This window comes from Penicillium daleae (genome assembly GCF_028827525.1).
Source record: "Penicillium daleae strain IBT 16125 chromosome Unknown utg000008l_segment0_segment0, whole genome shotgun sequence".
NCBI classification, from domain to species: domain Eukaryota; kingdom Fungi; phylum Ascomycota; class Eurotiomycetes; order Eurotiales; family Aspergillaceae; genus Penicillium; species Penicillium daleae.
In genome coordinates this window covers 6340042-6357982 of record NW_026623156.1, presented here as the reverse complement: position 1 = coordinate 6357982, position 17941 = coordinate 6340042, and the positions used below count along the sequence as shown (strand labels likewise).

The following is a 17941-nucleotide window of genomic DNA, read 5'->3' as shown; positions in this document are numbered from 1 at the left end:
ACCCCCCAGGGGGTCGAGACCTGGTTAGCTCCAGCCGGTGTCATATCCGTGCTAGCAGCCCTGGCCCCGTTTCTGCTCAGTGTGAAACCGCCAAAATTGATGAGTCCCCGTGTGGCGGCGATTGCATCGCTGAAGTGGCCAGGAAGCGTGTAGCGGTCAGTACGCTAACAGCACCGGAACTACTCCGTGCGCTGTGCAGAATATTGATGGTTGTAATACTCAGTACTGCGCTAGCTAAGCAAGTGATCCTACAGTATTTGTACTGTACACTTTGTCTTTCTGCCCAAAAAGAACCTTAAGCTCCACAGTTGTTTAGGCGGGAATATCAACAATCTAGACTCGGGGAATACTTTGCGAATCGTTTCTGAATGAAGTGGAGATGGGATTGTTGGATTAAACAGAAACTATGGGGTCGTAAACCATGATCCAAACCGTACGGAGCGTCGCACACATGTCTGCACTGACCCGTTCGAAGCAATTTCCCAAGGGGAAGACAACAACCGTCCAGGTGGGCGAGGCGCGATGATAGGGCAACAAATTGAACGGGTATTGAAATGGGCTGATGGCGACTTGATAATAGAGATCTGCCTCAGAACAAATAGCCGCCTACTTGTTGCGCGCGGCCGCGGCCTCGGCCGTCAGTTTCAATGCAGCCGGAGCATCCTCACGAGGCATGTACAACTCAACCAGCTACAGACAATAAGTTAGATTATCCGGACTTCTTTCGGTGGTACAGTTCAACCCGCACTCATGACTTACCTGAAGGCCGCTGGGACTACTGAACTCCTTATGGGCGAATAAGTCCTTCAGCTCGTCCCGGGTCTTGATGCGGTGGCTCTCGTACCCATCTTCACCCCCGAAAACTTTGGGGATGTTGGCATAGTCCCACGGCTGGATGTCATTGTAGCGCTCCTCCCATCCATGGATGTATCGCTCAATAGTGTATCCTTCGTTACAAATGACAAATCTAGAGATGGCTTGATCAGTACTCGCTTCATGGAATCGCGCAACCTCGGGGGTGTTGTATATATAGACTGCACTTACATGATAGGGTTCAGCTTATTCCGAAGCATCGTGCTGATTTCCTGGACTGTCAATTGGGTGCTTCCGTCTCCGATGAACAGGATGGTACGGCGGTTGTTTTGTTCCTTGGCGGCCAGCGCGGCGCCCTGGCAGGCGCCCATCGAATACCCAATGCTTCCCCAGAGCACCTGGCTGATTGCCGTAACATGAGCTGGGAAGCGAGTGTTCCAGATGCCAAAGTTGGCAGTACCTGTCTCTGTGATGACAATGTCCCTCTCCTTTAGCCACTGGCCGACGGTAGGCCACAGCCAAGCATGAGTGATGGTCTGGCTTGAATTCTGCTCGCTCTCAGGGACCTTGTTGGTGATTTGGGGAATGTGTGACACTTTCAGTTTGCCCATGCGCTCAACGACCTTGCGAAGAACACCTTTCATATTGACATCGGGGTACTCGGAATACCGCACGCGCACATAGCTGCTGTGGAAGTCGATCGTATTCAGCTGACCAATGCGATATGTAAATCCCGCCGTGTTAAAGTCGGACTTGATAGCGCCAATGCTCAGAATGAGGTCTGAGGACTCTACGACCTCCCTCACGCCGGGGTTGGAGCCATTTCCAGCATAGACACCGCCGAAATTCTTGTAGGACTCGTTGATTGCACCTTTACCCATGGGTGCGACAAAGGTAGGCAGGCCAGAAGCCTCGACCAGCTGTTGCACCTCTGCCAGAGCACGGTGACGGATAGTACAAGCATCAACCAAGATGACTGGGTTCTTGGCCCCGTGGAGATACTTCAGGACCACATCAACTACGTAGTCCTCCTTCTCCGGATCATTCTTCGGCAGGGAAAGATCGATTGGTTGTTTCAGGCGATCTCCATTGACTTTGGCGGTGATCATATCAGTGGGAAGAGTGACGTAAACTGGGCGACTGCGAATCCAGCACTCGCGGATCGCGCTATCGACCAGAGTCGCCGCATCGCGAGGATCATTCAGATGGGCAACGTAACAAGAGATGGCCGCACTCATCTTGTTAAAGACGTTGAAATCTCCATTTCCGAGTGTGTGATGAAGCAACATCCCATCCTTTTGCGACCGGGTAGTTGGCTGACCAACAATATGGATGACTGGAACAAATTCAGAGTATGCGCCTGCGATGGCGTTCAGAGCCGAGAGTTCTCCAACACCAAAGGTGGTAATTAGAGCGCTGATGCCCTTCACGCGAGCATAGCCATCGGCCGCGTAGCCTAGATTCCAAAAAGGTTGTTAGAGGTGATTGCAAGATTTCATCGGCCGTTTCAGTCATTGCGTACCCGCATTGAGCTCGTTACAGTTCCCAACCCAGTCGAGGCCGCACTTGGGGAGGTAGTCGAGCGCCGCAAGATTGTAGTCACCAGGAACACCATGGACTGCGCGAATGCCAACCTCGTGAAGACGCCGAAAAAGGTATTCAGTGAGGTCCATGGGATTCTCCAGCTCCCGCGTAGCGATATCGGTAGACGTCATGTTGGACTGGGTGATGGTGGGAGGAGAGAACGGGGAGTTGGGAAGCTGGAAAGAAGACAAAGACGAGAGAAGGTCGACGATCGACTTAAACCCCAGGCGAGCAGTGTCCCTTTGACTTCGGGGTGATACGGAGCAATCGGAACACTTTCAACAAGAAAAAAAAGGTAAACTGGCTTGCCGGATCATGCTGAAAATGGGCCTCTGCCCTTCTGATAAGCTCCAGCGAAGGCGTAGATGAACGAGGACTACGTCATGATTGGGCCGTTGATGTCATGCCACACGACCGCCGCATTGGATATCCGTCCCTGTCCCACGAGGTTAGTGAAACGTTTTGATGAATTGTTGGATTGGATGGTTTCAAATGTACATTCAACGCAATCCGGCAGATATTTTCATCCTGGACATTTTCGGTTAGCTATGCTGAACCAGAAGGTCAACATAATGTCAACCGGCAATAAGCTTTCCCAAAAGACCAACTCAAGGCGATCCGCACGCTAAACCCGATTGATCGCCGACCAGGGGAACCACACAAACGCAGCTTCGGGACTCTTCCCCCACTCCGCCGCCTATCAGTTGATTGTGGAAAATTATTAGTCGGGTTCATCTCTCGGAGACAGAATACCGCCCATTCAAGTCTCCTCCGTCCACCCTCATGGCTGGAGAGAAGCGTAGTATGCCCGGTAACGCTAATCAGTCGGCCAAGCGCCAGAAGGGCCAGAAGGTACGTTTTCCCACCCAGTACCTGTTTCTGGCCACAGTTTGGCCAGTAGACAAGTCAACCAGGAAGCTGAATGATTGCATAGAGTGGGAAGCCAGGATGGCAAGCATCCGCCCGCAAAGTCAACATTGACACTGGCGATGTGGGTGTGATTGTGACCTGCGACATGGGTCGAGAAGGCAAGTGCATCGCTGAAACAATGGACATCTTCTCTCAGGTTAGTTCATCCTCGGTTGTGCGTCCTGAGTCCTGCATCGTCTGAAGGTGCTCGGCCAGATACCGTTAGCTCTGCAGCCACTGATTCACTATTCTCATGTCCCAGGCTCTGGAGGCTTCCGGGCAGCTCAAAGGAAATGATCTTGATGAGGATGAGGATGAGGACGAGGGTGATATCGAGGCCCAGATCCAAAGGGAGCTGGCAGGCTTGAAGCCCAACAAGGAAAAAAAGCGCCCCTTCGAAGCTATTCGCTTAGAAATGCCCTGTGGTACGTTCAATTAATGCCTTGGTGTATCGGTGCTCGCATCACGAAGTAACAGCCCATGGTGCTCCTGCTAATTCCTGACTAGTGATTTTCGTGCGACTCGAAAAGACTGTCGATCCCGTAGAGCTGGTCCACCGTCTATGTGCTGAAGCACGGGCCAATCCAGAGACGAAAAAGAGCCGATACGTCAAGCGTATGACCCCGGTTACTGAGGTCCGAAAGACTCTTAGTGTGGATCTCGAAGCCTTTGCTCGTGAGATCCTCAAGCCACACTTCCACTCGGGAGGGCCACCGAAAAAGGTGAGTGATGATTATGATGATTATGATGATTACATTCCGTCCTGCGTCAGACCTTGTACTGTTGCGGGCATAATCCGCGATCCCGCGTATTAGGTCTTTGGTAAGATTGAAAATCCAAAAAACTGGGCTAATGTCATTTTGGGAGATATGGTTTACAGTACGCCATCCGGCCTTCCGTAAGAGGAAACAACAAGTTCAATCGAGACTCTATTATCAAGACCGTCGCCGATATCGTTGGTAAGGAGCACCCCGTGAATTTGAAAAACTACGATAAGATGATTCTGGTTGATGTCTGCCAGGTAGGTTTCCCCCGATTCTGACGCTCTTGGCGAAGCATTCAAAGTAGAACGCTGACTGTGCCCGCAGAATATCATTGGAATGAGCGTCGTGGAAAGCGATTACGACCAGCTTAAACGGTTTAATCTGGCGGAGATCTACGACCCAGCCCCGAAAGAAGGGGCTGCAGTGGCCAAGTCATAGGTACATTGTGGCCAATCTATACGAGGCCAATCACCACCAGCGCCTCTTCAGCCTGGGATGGAAAGAGAATCAAATATTCCGTTCTTTCCACGAACCAAGATGATGGAATGCGGTAGCCTTGCATATCCAGCGTGCGGGTCAAGCTGCTTCCTCAATCTATCAACTTTCCCTGCCTCAACGAATTTCATGCAGCCACAATGCCTCGCATTATCCAACGGAAGTGTTTGTTCATACCTAAACGATAACCCGTACCACAATCAGACCCTCTTTCTCCCGAGATGAAGGAATCCGAGATTGCTTGCTTAGCAATATATGGCAGAGACTTATCAACAAAGTTTCAGGGTCCTCGCTAATAACACGACCTGAGGGGTCTTGCCTCGACTGTCGATCAATAATGGGGCCGGGATTCCCGTCTATCCTGGGAAGGAGGGGAGGAGGGCTTTGAGGTGTGAGGAGACAACCACGGGTAAAAAAAAAATAATCATAATCATAACGCAGCACGCAAACAGAACAATTCCAATTGTCACAATCGATATTAATCTTCTCGCTTGTGGTACTCCACTCGTAAAGCTCGTGCCAGGCTTGCCTCTCCATTCCAGGTCCTTCCAGGGTTCGTTCGTTGGCTTTGTGGGGAGGATTGGCTGGCGCCTTCCCAGTAGTTCCAGCAACCGGAAGCGAAAAAGCCAAGCTTGGATATAGAGTAGTGGGCAGTGGGCCGCGCACGGAACATCTGGAACAGTTGAAACCATGCGACAAGGGGTTGCAGACCTTCCAGAGACCCAACACTCGGTTAGCGTCCGTACCCGCTGACCCGCCAGCGTTGGCGATGTTTTACCATTTACCAATACAGTGTTTGGAGGGTTCCTGGGGATTGGATGGTGACTGTTCGTCTTACTAATTTACTCCTAGTACAGTAACTAAGTTCCTACTGTATGGGAGAGAGGGGGGAAAGGTAGATCCACTGGTGGGGGAGGGGGGCCAAAGATTCGGCAAGGATTACTTTTGATTGGCGGGCGGGCGGGGGGCTTGGATGCTCGCCATGTCTTCAAGCGGGATCCTTACGCGAGACGGCATCGCTGACACCTTTTGTTACCTTTTTGGAGTCAGCTCCATGAACCATTCTGATCCCTCATTGGTGGCTGAAGCCCAGTTGTCTGACTTCTCACGCTTCTAGCTCCCGAGGTTCGAGGTTCTAGCGCCTGTTGCAGCTTGTTACGCACCTGCTCATTGCGTTTAATCAATTCCCGGCTAATTCGACGATCATACATACACTACGGAGTAATGCCTACACAATGACGCCGTCATAGAGACCACCTCGCAAGTCAATAATAATAATAATAATAATAATAATAATAATAATAATAATAATAATAATAATAATAATAATAATAATAATAATAATAATAATAATAATAATAATAATAATAATAATCGTCATCATCATCCTCATCATCATCATTATTATGATCATTCTCTATCTAAGTAGTTCAATGTCCAAATTGGTCAATGATTCTCAGCTATATGGTCAATGAGCCATGACTCCATGAGCCATGAGCCAAAGGTGGCCCACCAACTAACCACGATTTCTCAGGGACAAGCTCGGGTCGTGCCTCCACCGGTCCCGTATCTCGCGTAGCTAAACCTACTACCGTACAGTAGATCCATGTCATGGCGCGCTTTGCGGCCCGTGGCTATTTTTCTGGCTGAATATATTATTATTTCCGAGGGGTTTACGTGGGCATACCACGATGGCGGTCTGGTGGCCCCCCTGCTCGTCGGAGGCGATAGCCACTTCCCTTTTTTGGATACTACCATGGAGTCTGAGATTTGGTTTAAATTTGGAATTTTCTTTTCTTTTCGTTCTTACCAGCCTCGCCGAGTTCGCTTAATGCCGAGCCAGCCCGGAGATCGAAGAATCGGTTGGTGCCTCGCAATAATCTCTTCGGACGAAGGCCGGTATTTGAGGAGCCATAATTAACTATGAAGCGTTCCCTGAACTAATCCCAGTTCTACTTATCATTGCTCTCCCCTATCGAAAGGGTGTCCCACCAAAAAAACCCCTATACAATCTCAGGATGCATCGGTCCGATGTGACGACTCGCTCTGCCTGTCTATCCCTGAAGGGATCTAATATGCCCTCTGCCTATCACGATGCCCCGGCTGTCGAATATGATGAATACCGGCGATTAGATGCCGTGCTGTCGTTGTTGTTTCCTTCCACCGTCCGAGTACAACAGTCGCAGAATATCACTGGTCATCTCCATTCTTTACGAGGTCTGAAACTCAGCAATGGACTTTCGCTACTATTAAAAGGTTCCCCCGTCCGGGCACTCCGTTGCTTCGACAAGAGCGCTTTTATCTGGAGACGGAAGCCCGAGTTCTGGCCCTACTAGGCCAAAGTGCAAATCCTTGCATTCCTCAACTATATCACTATGATCCACGCGGGAGCGTGTTCGGCTCTCCCTTTCTCCTTCGGCAGTGTGTAAAGGGGCGCAGCCTCGCCGAGATGGAGAGCCAACTGAATGTTCGGGAACGCAACGATATCGACCGTCATCTGGGTTTTCTGGCTACCACTATCGGCCAGAACGTGGCTCCCGGATTTGGCACGTTGCAACAAGTAGCCATCGGCGCTGGCAAACGATCCTGGCGTGAGGCATTCTGTTCGTTATTTGAAAGTGTGCTCCGGGATGCTGAGGACATGTTTATCCATCTACCTTACGCAGAGATTCGACATGAGCTGGTCCGCTTAGCTTCTGCGCTTGACGAGGTTACTTTGCCCCGTCTGGCCGTAGTTGGCTTCGGTCGGTCTACACATGTATTACTGGATGAGGAATCGAAGCAACTATCCGGCGTCGTGGACTTTAGCAGCGCCTTCTGGGGTGACATGCTGATGGCAGAAATCTTCGAGAGTCCATCACTTGCTGTGGTAGAAGGTGCAGGATTCCCCTTGACCAGAACGAAGAGAGAGAACATTCGGGTGTTGATGTAGGTGTTGGTCCGATTCTTTCATCATCCTCCTCAGTACATTCATGAACCGAGATCTTACTAACACATTGCATCTCGCTAGGTATTCATGCTACCGATTGGTCTGCCAGATTACCATACAATACTATCGAAATCGAAATGAACCGAAGGAGTTTGATGCTCGCCGGCGACTGACCGCCACTATTGCCAACATGGTGACCATCGAATCAGCCTGAGAATTCACTAGACAAAACGACATTTTCAAGTGCGAGATGAGACATCCATATGAGAATATGATACCCTTGGACTTTAGATCCATATAATAACACGATTTGCAAAAATTGTTGGGTGTTGAGGGCCGAAATCGTCCAGACGAGACCGATATGGAGCCCTGTATACATAGTCCAGCATGTGATTTTCGGGGTTTTCCATACAACCACCAGTACATTGTGAAGTATTCAACGGATGTTGCTCCCCATATCCCTAGTAGTTTAGTCTATAGATAATTTGTTCAGGCAAAATTCTACTTTCATCTCGGTCTTTGGCCCTCGGTTCTGCTGTCGGAAATCGGCCTAGTGCATCTAATTTGGTTGCACATGGCTTGACCGGGAGAGGGCCGGTAGGGCGGGAGCGGGGCAGGTCCATTTAGACTCTCCGCCATGTCGTCAGCTGTGACCATCCCGCAGACAGCTCCTCCGCTTTTTTCCCTTTCACCTCTTACCTCGTCGGAACTGCCACCTCTTACTTGCCCTGGAAATGGCTCATTTACTAAGAGGCAAGCAAGCTGGTATTCAGAAAGACCTGTCTGAGGGCTTGTCCCCGGACCTCTTTGGTATCGACGACGTATGTTCTTGGCGCTCCAGGCATCCTCTTTTGCGATCCTTGAAACACTAACCGAGCAATCTTTGCAGTTTGCACGATGCGGAGTGAACTCACAAATCAGTGCCATCGCATACGATCCCGTCCAATCCCTTCTCGCTGTCGGGACTAGTGATACCTCGTTTGGAAGTGGGCAGATTTATGTCTTTGGACAACGGCGCGTGTCGGTCGTCTTTGCCTTCCCGCGCAAGGCGTCGGCGAAGTATCTCCAATTCTGCGCCGACAAGCTCATTAGTGTGGATTCGAAGAATGAAATTTGTATTTTCTCGCTAGAGACTAAGAGTCTGCTGACGTCCTATGCGCCACCGGGCCAACCCACCGCGCTCGCAACTGACCCTAGCCTGGAATACGCCTTCATTGGGTTGTCAAATGGTCCGTTGTTCCCCTGTGCTTATGATATCCACGTGAATTGCCATTAACAGCACCTTAGGTGAAACAATTGCATACGATCTCGACCGGCAGAGCTTGACGCCTTTCAAAATCCCCAACCTGTGGTTGGAGCGCAATCCCCGATCACGGCTAAATCCGGTCGTTTCGCTAGCATTCTCCACGCGAGACATTGGCAAGATCCTCATCGGATATCCGGAGGGTGCTGTCACATTTTCGTTTAAGCAAAACGTTACGCAAAAATTCTTTGTCTATGAGGTTCCAGTTGGGGCTCCGGGCGGCGATAACGAGTTGTCGGCTGCTGGCGTGCGCCGACCTCGGCTGACCAATGCGATCTGGCATCCCAATGGCATCTTTGTGCTGACAGTCCATGAAGATACAAGCCTTGTCCTTTGGGACTCAAAGGATGGGCGGAAGCTTCATGCCAGGACTGTGCAGGATACCAATATTGACCAGCCAGGTTCCTCTGGCCGGCCAGGATCCGCGGGTGGGCCTACCGGGCCCAAGGAACCCATCACGAAAGTTGCGTGGTGTGCCAAAGATAACCCAGATGATACTGGTCTTCTCGTGGCCGGTGGGAAACCCGTCGGGGATCCAAACAAAGGCCTCACTTTCTTGGATATGGGTCCAACTCCCAACTACGCGACATCGTCCTGGCAAGTGCTATCTGGATACTTTGAGAGAAGTCGCCGCAATATCAACCTTCCTATTCCACCCGCCGCCCATGCTATCAACTTCTGCCTCTTTCCCCGCACTACTCCCTATTTTGCTGGTGCTCATGACCCAATTGCAATTATCGTTGTGCTTTCCTCGGGCGAGTTAGTGACAATGAGTTTCCCGAGCGGCCACGCCATTACTCCCACCAACATGATCCATCCATACTTGTCATTTGTCCACCCATTTGTGAACAAAGTCACACTCACTCCAGTTGACCGAAATGCCTGGCTCGGGCTGAAAGAGCGTCGAGCACAGGGACCCAAACTTGTACTTGGAGGTGCGGAAGCGAAGAACCCGTTGAAGCGCTTCGAGAACCGGAATATTCTTTCTACTGCACATGCCGATGGGACCATCCGCCTCTGGGATGCGGGCCATGACGATGAGATTGAGAATGGCGAGGTGGTTCAGGTGGATTTGGCTCGGGCCGTTGGACGGACGAGTAATGTGGAAGTCACCGAAATGTCTCTTGCTAGTACGACTGGCGAGCTATCGGTTGGCCTCCGCAGTGGTGAGGTGGTTATATTCAGATGGGGCAACAACACATCATACGGCAACGAGAACCCTCCCGGTACTAACCAGGGTCCTGGAACTCTGACTCCAATCACCACGCGGGCGGATCCTGGCTTGAAGACGGGTATGCTCCCACTGACACTATTGAACATGCAGCAAGGCCCGGTGACGGCTTTGAAACACAGTCAGGTTGGCTTCGTGGCCACTGGTTTCGAAGGTGGTAGCTTAGTTATCCTTGATCTACGCGGTCCTGCTATCATCCACACTGCCCATCTGTCCGACTTTATCAAGGCTTCGAAGCGGGGCAGCTTCCGCAAGACGCGTGGTGCAGAGGAGACTCCTGCAGAGTGGCCAACCAGCATCGAGTTTGGCGTGATGACTCTGGAAGGAGAAGGTAAATACCCGCGATGATGAAGACCTGGGCTCCATCGTTGACTTTTTTTTTCATTACAGACTACTCGAGCATTTGCTGCTTCGTTGGTACCAACCGAGGCAACGTAGCTACTTTCAAGATCCTCCCGGCATCCAATGGTACTTACTCGGTGGCGTTTGCTGGTTTTTCACCTGTCGAAGACAAGATCATCAATCTTATCCCCATTGATGCGGACTCTGGTGGTCAGGCTCTTGCCACTCCCAATACTGTTGGGGGCTTGAGAACGGGCGCGAAGATCAACGGTGTCGTCATCGCAGTCACCCCGTCAAGCTGCCGGATCTTCAAGCCTCCAACATCCAAGGGTGCCCACAAGACTTGGGATGACTATCTTTGCGATTCAGCCGCAGTTGTCAAAGTTGAAGGCCGCGGGTACAGCTTGGTCGGTCTATTTGGAGATGGGAATGCACGAGCTTTCTCTATTCCTGCACTCCGGGAAACTGGATGTGCGAGAATCGACTTCATTGCTGATATGCGACGGCTTTCGGAGGCATTTATTACACCCAGTGGTAATGTCCTGACATGGGTTGGTCCGTCTGAGATCGGACTGTTTAATGTGTGGGGATCTGGACATAGGCTGTACGTTTCTCTGTCGTAGTCTAGGACCGAGCGATGCTAATCACACTCATAGGAGCCCCTCACAAGATCGTCTCTACGATCCCGAAAAAGTGATTCCTGCGCGTCCTACTATTACTAATATTCAGTGGATCTCTGGCACTCAATATATCTCACCAGCCGATATGGATTTACTCAGTACGTGACCCTTGTTGATTGCCATGCGTTTCAGCATCTGCATCGCCTTTTCTAACAAGAATTATTAGTCGGAGGTCCCGATCGCCCGCCCTCCAAACGAATGATCGAGCAAATGAGACTGGAAGAGCAAGAACGCCGTCAAGCCCTTCGAGAAGGTCGTGCACCACCCTCGGAGCCCCAAGGTAGTCAAGAGGGCTACCTGGCATACATGTCACGCCAAGTTCAGGAACGAACCGAGCGTCTCGGAATTGCCGGTGACTCGATGGACCGGCTGGAGGAGAATAGCAGTAACTTTGCGAGCGATGTGGGCAAGTACATCCAGAATCAGAAACGGAAGGCTGTCTTTGGCGGTAAGTACAGTAGTCTTGGAGACTCCCTTAGCAACATTATCCCTTGCGTCATTAGGCACATGAGACTGACCGACCTTTTGTAGCCCTTGGGTCCAAGTTTGGGTTCTAGGTTCTCGCTTAAGCGGACTATGGTTTTGCACAGAGATTGTATAGAGTTTCTTTTTATAAAATGAAGCTGTGTTGCTGGCTTGTGTTTGTTTGTGGATTACCCCTGTGGTTTACAACCTCGATGTAGAATATGTACACGCGATCCCCACATATATATTTCTCCCATAGGTATTGCCTGTAGTCAATCATACCTCCACCTGGGTTTCGAGCTCGCGAGATGAGAAATACACCGATAGCCCTGGTATATTTAACAGGCGAAACAACCATAGCTACAGCTATGGTATCGAGGCATGCACTCTTTCAACGTTGATCTGCACCCTTGAGACTCGGTCTACGTACCCTTCGGGATGGATTCAATCTTACCGCAGCTGAGTACAACAGAGTGAGGAGATACTGATTTCTTTGAAAATCACGATAAATTCTATTCGTAGACCATTTCAACGCCGACGTTGAACTAAGAGGATAGTGAGATGATAAAATGACCAGAAAATAAGAGTAAAGTTAGGTTTGGTCGAGGTGTCATAAACGTAGCGTACTAACGGTCATCAAGAACATGGGGAGAGAAAAGGAGGGAAAGGGAGTAGGGCTGAGAGCACGCTTTTAGTGCACCATCACCTCAGGCTGGGGCTGATGGGCAGGCTTGCCAGACTCATCCTTCTGCTCAGAATCGTCACCCATCTCAACATCTTCATCGCCATCACCGGCCTCATCCTCATCGAGATCATCATCGTCATCTTCGCTCTCCTCCTCGAGGTCCTCACTGCCAGCATCCGAGACATCGTCATCATCGTTGCCAGCAGTAACATCGCCACCCTCCATCTCCTGGTCCTCGCCCTGCTTGTTGGCTTCCTCAAGCTCCTTGACAAGGGCGGCCTCAAGCTCGGCCTCCTCAGCACCGTAGGCATTGCTGTCGTCGTCCAGTCTGTCGGCTTCGGGCTGGTCGGGTGGGTACTCTGCGGGCGCAGACTCATCGGAATCCCTTGAAAGCAAATGTTAGTCTTGCATGGTTGCGGGGGCAACTCAAGAGAGGAATCCATAAAAACATACCACTTGATGGCGAAGCGAGTCACACGGGGCTTCTCAGCGAGGACATTGCGGCGGATACGCTCAATGACGGGCTTGGCTGGGGGCTCAGCCGCCAGCTCCTCAGAGTCGTACTCATTGTTGACATAGTAACCCACACGGACAAACTCACGGCCGTCGTAGCTGCAGGTCAGGAGGATGACAGTGACGCCCAAGATCTCGGAGGAAGGGATGCGCTGCAAATCAGGCGCATCGGCCTCGAAGATGAACTTGTTCACGCCGACGGGGATCGGGCCGACAAGAAGGGAGTCGAGTTCCTGATCGTACTCGGAGCTATTCAAGAGGTGTTGGTTAGTGAGGGGCAAACGGACGCGGTGAGCGGGTGGATTTACGAAGTGGCGGATCCGACATAAGTCAGTTTCCACTCGAGATCTAAAGACGGGGGCGTTAGAAAATCAGACGGTGAACATTTTGATTTGAACTGCTGACCTTTTTGCAACTGCTCCAAGCACTCGAAGGTGATTTCGAACTGGTAGGAGGCCGTGAAGGGGGCCGGGTTGTTGAGGATTTTAACCCCAAGTAGCGAGACGACGGACATAGTGATAGGGTAGATGAGTATGAGATGCGATTATGTACGGAAGTGGGACTTGAAGGCGCAATGTGAGGGAATGAACCGAAATTTATGGAAGAAACCAAGTCTGTGGGGGGATGGGTGAAAAGAGAAAACAAACAGATTCACCGCAAGGAATGCAAAGGAAGTCTGAGAGATCGCAACGAGGGCAATATGCGAGGAGGAGCCCGTCGCTCGACGCGCCTTCGCGTCCCTTGCGCGCTGACCGCCCACGTGACTGAACAGCTTGCTGCAGTCTCGGCGGGATGAACTCACGAATTCAGTAATGAGCTTCCACCCAATCTCCACCATCACCATCACCATTCCATCTGGTCGCTTTGACCTGACCTTACTCTCCTGAGCTGACCCCCTCAGTGGGATACTTTAATCATCCTACTCTCTTTCTCTAACCTCACAGTCTCCACAATCTTGTGACCCAATTCATCGACAAAGCTCCGCTCACAGGTTCTCGTTCACTGAGATCGGTCTCACTGTTATCGCCAGCCATGGCGGACAATGAAGCTGAGGAAGCCTTCTTCAAGGCCCAGGCCACGGAATCAGACTCTGCGGTACCCGTGGACACTGAGGAATCAGCTGTGGATAACTTCGATGAGGAAGACGAATACGACCCCTCCAGAACCTTTGACGACCAATACCAAAGCTCCGAGCAAGGCCTTCAGCAGACAGAAGAGGCTACAGAAGACGAAAGCCAACAGCAGCAGCAAGATGATGATGATGATGAAGAAGAAGAAGAAGAAGAAGAAGAAGAAGAAGAAGAAGAAGAAGAAGAAGATGATGATGATGATCAAGAACAAGAATCAGAAGTGACAGCCCCTAACCAGACTGCTTCATCAGACATGGACACTGGCATTGCTAGTGACGCGCTCGATACTGCCCAGAATCCCTCTCGTGCTGAGTCTCAGACATCCACACCGGTTCCACCCCTGGGCGTGTTGGCGCAGCCCCAGACCAGAACGATTGGGGGATTTGACGTTGAGGACGACGAGGACGAGGATGAGGATGACAAAGAGGAGGCGGACTACGAGCCGCCGGCGGTACTGGGGGTGGATGACTCAAATGCCATGCCTATGACCATGTCTGAAGATCCAAGTTCAGGAAATCAAAATCATACCACTTCCCCTGATGTATCATCGCACCTGGTGCAGCCCTCGGCCTCCGTGCTAGATGTTGCCAATAGCTCTTATTCTCCTGCTCCTGTTTCCAATATCGATCCTTCTGTTTCTGGTTCCCTTCAGTGGGCGCATGACCCGAGCATGCAGAACAGTACCGTTCCTACCGCTGTACCTGACTCTCCTTCGAAAGGCCGCATGGCGCATGACCGCGTGGGCATCCTCCAGGACAGGGTTGACGAGGATCCTCGCGGGGATCTCTCGGCATGGCTGGAGTTGATTGCAGAGCACAGAGCTCGTAACCGGTTGGACAGTGCGCGTGAAGCTTACGAACGATTCCTCAAGGAATTCCCTATGGCGGTAAGTCTGCACTTTGCATTTATGGAAATTCGAATACACTGACGTTGATCGACAGGCTGATCAATGGGTGGCGTATGCCACTATGGAGTCGGAGCTGAATGAGCTTTTCCGCCTGGAACAGATTTTCAACCGAACACTCCTCACCATTCCTAGTGTTCAGCTCTGGTCTGTTTATCTGGACTATGTTCGTCGTCGGAATCCTTTGACCATGGATACTGGCGAACAGGCAAGACGGACAATCTCGTCAGCTTATGACCTTGCTATCCAATATGTCGGTATGGACAAGGACTGCGGGAACATCTGGACCGATTACGTGGAGTTCATTCGCTCTGGGCCAGGTACTGTCGGAGGTTCAGGCTGGCAGGACCAGCAGAAGATGGACCTGCTCCGAAAGGCCTATCAGAAAGCCATCTGTGTTCCTACCCAGGCAGTCAACGCGTTGTGGAAGGAATATGACCAATTTGAGATGGGTCTCAACAAGCTTACCGTACAATGCCTTCAGTCTCTGATCTACGGGCGCAGACAAGTTTGCTAACTTTCTTGTTTAGGGCCGAAAGTTCTTGCAAGAGCAGTCGCCGTCATACATGACCGCTCGAAGTTCCTACACCGAACTGCAGAACATTACTCGTGACCTCATCCGTACATCCCTGCCTCGTCTGCCTCCAGTTCCCGGCTCCGAGGGTGATGTTGAGTTTGCTCATCAAGTCGATATCTGGAAGCACTGGATCTCCTGGGAGAAAGAAGACCCATTGGTTTTGAAAGAGGATGACGCTGCTGCATTCAAGGCCCGTGTGCTCTACGTCTACAAGCAGGCCCTCATGGCTCTCAGATTTGTACCAGAGGTCTGGTTTGACGCTGCTGAGTTCTGCTTTTTGAATGACATGGAAACCGATGGCACTGACATGTTGAAGCAAGGCATCGAAGCCAACCCGGAAAGCTGCCTTCTAGCATTCAAGTTGGCTGATCGGCTTGAGGTCACCTTAGACTCAGAGCAATATTCCTCCAAACGGGCAGCGAAAGTCAGAGAACCTTACGATAAACTCCTCGACGCCCTCTACGAGCTGATCAATAAAGCTCGAAATCAAGAGTCCCAGGATGTGACCCGGATCGAGGAGGCCTTCGCGCAACAAAACCCTGATGCTCAGGTCACGCAGGACGAGGATGACGACGGGCTTCCAAGTGAAGCAAAGGAGAAGGAGGCTGCGAAACAGGCACAGATTGAAGCCGTTCGAAAAGCTCACTCCATTCAGATCAACATCCTGTCCAAGACGATTTCTTTTGCTTGGATTGCGCTGATGCGTGCGATGCGCCGCCTTCAGGGCAAGGGCAAACCAGGTGAACTAGCCGGTTCTCGCCAGGTCTTTGCCGAATCCCGCAAGAGAGGCCGCATCACTAGTGATGTCTACATTGCCAGTGCACTCATGGAGTACCATTGCTACAAGGACCCTGCGGCAACCAAGATCTTTGAGCGAGGCGCAAAGCTTTTCCCGGAAGATGAGAACTTTGCGCTGGAGTATTTGAAACATTTGATTGACATCAACGATATCATCAGTAAGTCGAAGTCAATGACGCAAACTACATCATGGTTACTAACTTCCATCAAAGATGCCCGGGCTGTCTTCGAAACGACTGTACGGAGATTGGCAGCCAGTCCTGAGAACGTCCACAAAGCGAAGCCCATCTTTGCTTTCCTTCATGAATATGAGTCGCGCTACGGTGACTTGGTTCAAGTAATCAATCTGGAGAACCGGATGCGCGAGCTCTACCCCGAAGATCCTTCTTTGAAGCAATTCTCGCACCGCTACGCAGCACCAACTTTCGACCCAATGACTGTCCGCCTTATCCTTTCACCTTCCCAGACTCGGCCCAGAACAATGCATCAGGTTGTTGCACCGGAGACTCGTGGCTCGCCCGCACGATACCAGGATGCATCCTTGAATTCTCCCAAGCGCGCTTATCCTACGGATGACTTTGACTACGATTCTGATCGCCCACGCAAGTTGGCGCGTGCGGAATCTCCGCTCAAGGGCAGCCAGGCCCGCCGTATCGATGTACAGAAGAGAGTCGCCCAGTTGAATGGACAGGCTACGTCCGGTTATAAACCTCAGGGATCACCAGCCCCTCTACCCCGGGATGTCGTCCATTTGCTCAGCATCATTCCTCCCGCATCTTCCTACCACATTGTGCGCCTGTTGCCAGAGAAGATGGTCGATCTTCTGCGCCACACTGAAATCCCCGCTAGTACCGATCAAATACCACTCCCAGCCAATGTGCTAGGGCTGGGTGCTGCCCAAAACTCCGGTGGGAATCAGTATGGTGGTAAGTTTCCTGAAGTGACTCCACGTCTTATCGTCCACCTATATACTGTTTGATTGGAATATCGACTAACATTGAAAACTTAACAGGATCATATCGCTGAATTGTTCTTTCTTCGCTCAGTTGATCGCTGTTGGGCCCTCTCTGTGAATAAACTTGCCACTTCCCATGATAATCCCTTTCTAATCTGCGAGATGTGCTCTCCTGCCTGATGACATTCCATCGCGTTGGGTGGTGCTTCCGCTCCACCATCTCTCACGAATGTGGCCGGTTAATCTTTCGATCGTTTTACAAACCCGTTGCATCTGCCGGAGTCGGTCTGGTTGGCTTTTTTTCTGTTATCTTGGGCATCGGTCGCCCTGTGATCCAATCTTAGTTTCAGGATGAGCATTTCTTTTCGACGGCGGAGTTTCTGCTGATACATCATCTGTACATCGCCATACAAATAGTGCAGATACTCCAATCATATCCCATTCTCTGAAAGCTCCTTTCTCCATTGCCAGACTTGGCGGCCATAGCAGGTGTAAGAGTATTGGAGATTTCTGGACCCTTGGCAGGGTATCTAGGTGGACTCGCGATTTCTTTGTCACCGGAAACCGGAAAGGCAGTAATGTAGACATGTTGCGAGCCTGTTGTCGATAGGCCGTATCATTGCATGTTCACCGAATATCTCTGTACATTGATAAACAGGGTAGTTCATGTATGAGTCAATACTACTGTAGAGTGGGACCTCAGTAGTAGACAGGACCTAGAAATGGAGGCTTACAACCTTTTTTTTTTTTTTTTGCAACCGAGTGTAGTTTGTGAACGCTGATCCTCACCTATACGGGTATCTCCTTTCAGATCCCGTTCGATACTTCAATCAAGTCATCAAAAGGGAAAATGTATCCTATAGC

General features: G+C 50.9%; 6 protein-coding genes across 6 annotated transcripts; 4 read left to right on the top strand and 2 right to left on the bottom strand.

The window, feature by feature from the left end:
* Positions 1 to 606: 606 nt before the first annotated feature.
* N7458_010775 (alpha-keto acid decarboxylase family protein) lies at positions 607 to 2528 on the bottom strand (the record flags this gene model as incomplete). Its single annotated transcript, XM_056914157.1, has 4 exons — positions 607 to 690; positions 760 to 967; positions 1045 to 2269; positions 2336 to 2528. The coding sequence occupies 4 exons, from the start codon at positions 2526 to 2528 to the stop codon at positions 607 to 609; spliced, it is 1710 nt and encodes a 569-aa protein (XP_056763006.1).
* Positions 2529 to 3180: 652 nt separating this feature from the next.
* N7458_010774 (THUMP domain-containing protein) lies at positions 3181 to 4508 on the top strand (the record flags this gene model as incomplete). Its single annotated transcript, XM_056914156.1, has 6 exons — positions 3181 to 3249; positions 3332 to 3463; positions 3569 to 3731; positions 3814 to 4028; positions 4187 to 4327; positions 4395 to 4508. The coding sequence occupies 6 exons, from the start codon at positions 3181 to 3183 to the stop codon at positions 4506 to 4508; spliced, it is 834 nt and encodes a 277-aa protein (XP_056763005.1).
* A 2506-nt stretch (positions 4509 to 7014) lies between these two features.
* Positions 7015 to 7708, top strand: N7458_010773 (Aminoglycoside phosphotransferase; the record flags this gene model as incomplete). The annotated part of the gene is made up of 2 exons (XM_056914155.1): positions 7015 to 7493; positions 7576 to 7708. The coding sequence occupies 2 exons, from the start codon at positions 7015 to 7017 to the stop codon at positions 7706 to 7708; spliced, it is 612 nt and encodes a 203-aa protein (XP_056763004.1).
* Positions 7709 to 8228: 520 nt separating this feature from the next.
* Positions 8229 to 11607, top strand: N7458_010772 (uncharacterized protein; the record flags this gene model as incomplete). Its single annotated transcript, XM_056914154.1, has 7 exons — positions 8229 to 8315; positions 8384 to 8723; positions 8782 to 10359; positions 10419 to 10974; positions 11027 to 11148; positions 11217 to 11498; positions 11582 to 11607. The coding sequence occupies 7 exons, from the start codon at positions 8229 to 8231 to the stop codon at positions 11605 to 11607; spliced, it is 2991 nt and encodes a 996-aa protein (XP_056763003.1).
* A 599-nt stretch (positions 11608 to 12206) lies between these two features.
* On the bottom strand, positions 12207 to 13227 carry asf1 (nucleosome assembly factor ASF1; the record flags this gene model as incomplete). Its single annotated transcript, XM_056914153.1, has 4 exons — positions 12207 to 12585; positions 12654 to 12962; positions 13022 to 13061; positions 13119 to 13227. The coding sequence occupies 4 exons, from the start codon at positions 13225 to 13227 to the stop codon at positions 12207 to 12209; spliced, it is 837 nt and encodes a 278-aa protein (XP_056763002.1).
* A 518-nt stretch (positions 13228 to 13745) lies between these two features.
* On the top strand, positions 13746 to 17148 carry rna14 (cleavage polyadenylation factor subunit RNA14; the record flags this gene model as incomplete). The annotated part of the gene is made up of 5 exons (XM_056914152.1): positions 13746 to 14729; positions 14785 to 15216; positions 15278 to 16280; positions 16335 to 17048; positions 17135 to 17148. The coding sequence occupies 5 exons, from the start codon at positions 13746 to 13748 to the stop codon at positions 17146 to 17148; spliced, it is 3147 nt and encodes a 1048-aa protein (XP_056763001.1).
* Between the last annotated feature and the right edge of the window lie 793 nt (positions 17149 to 17941).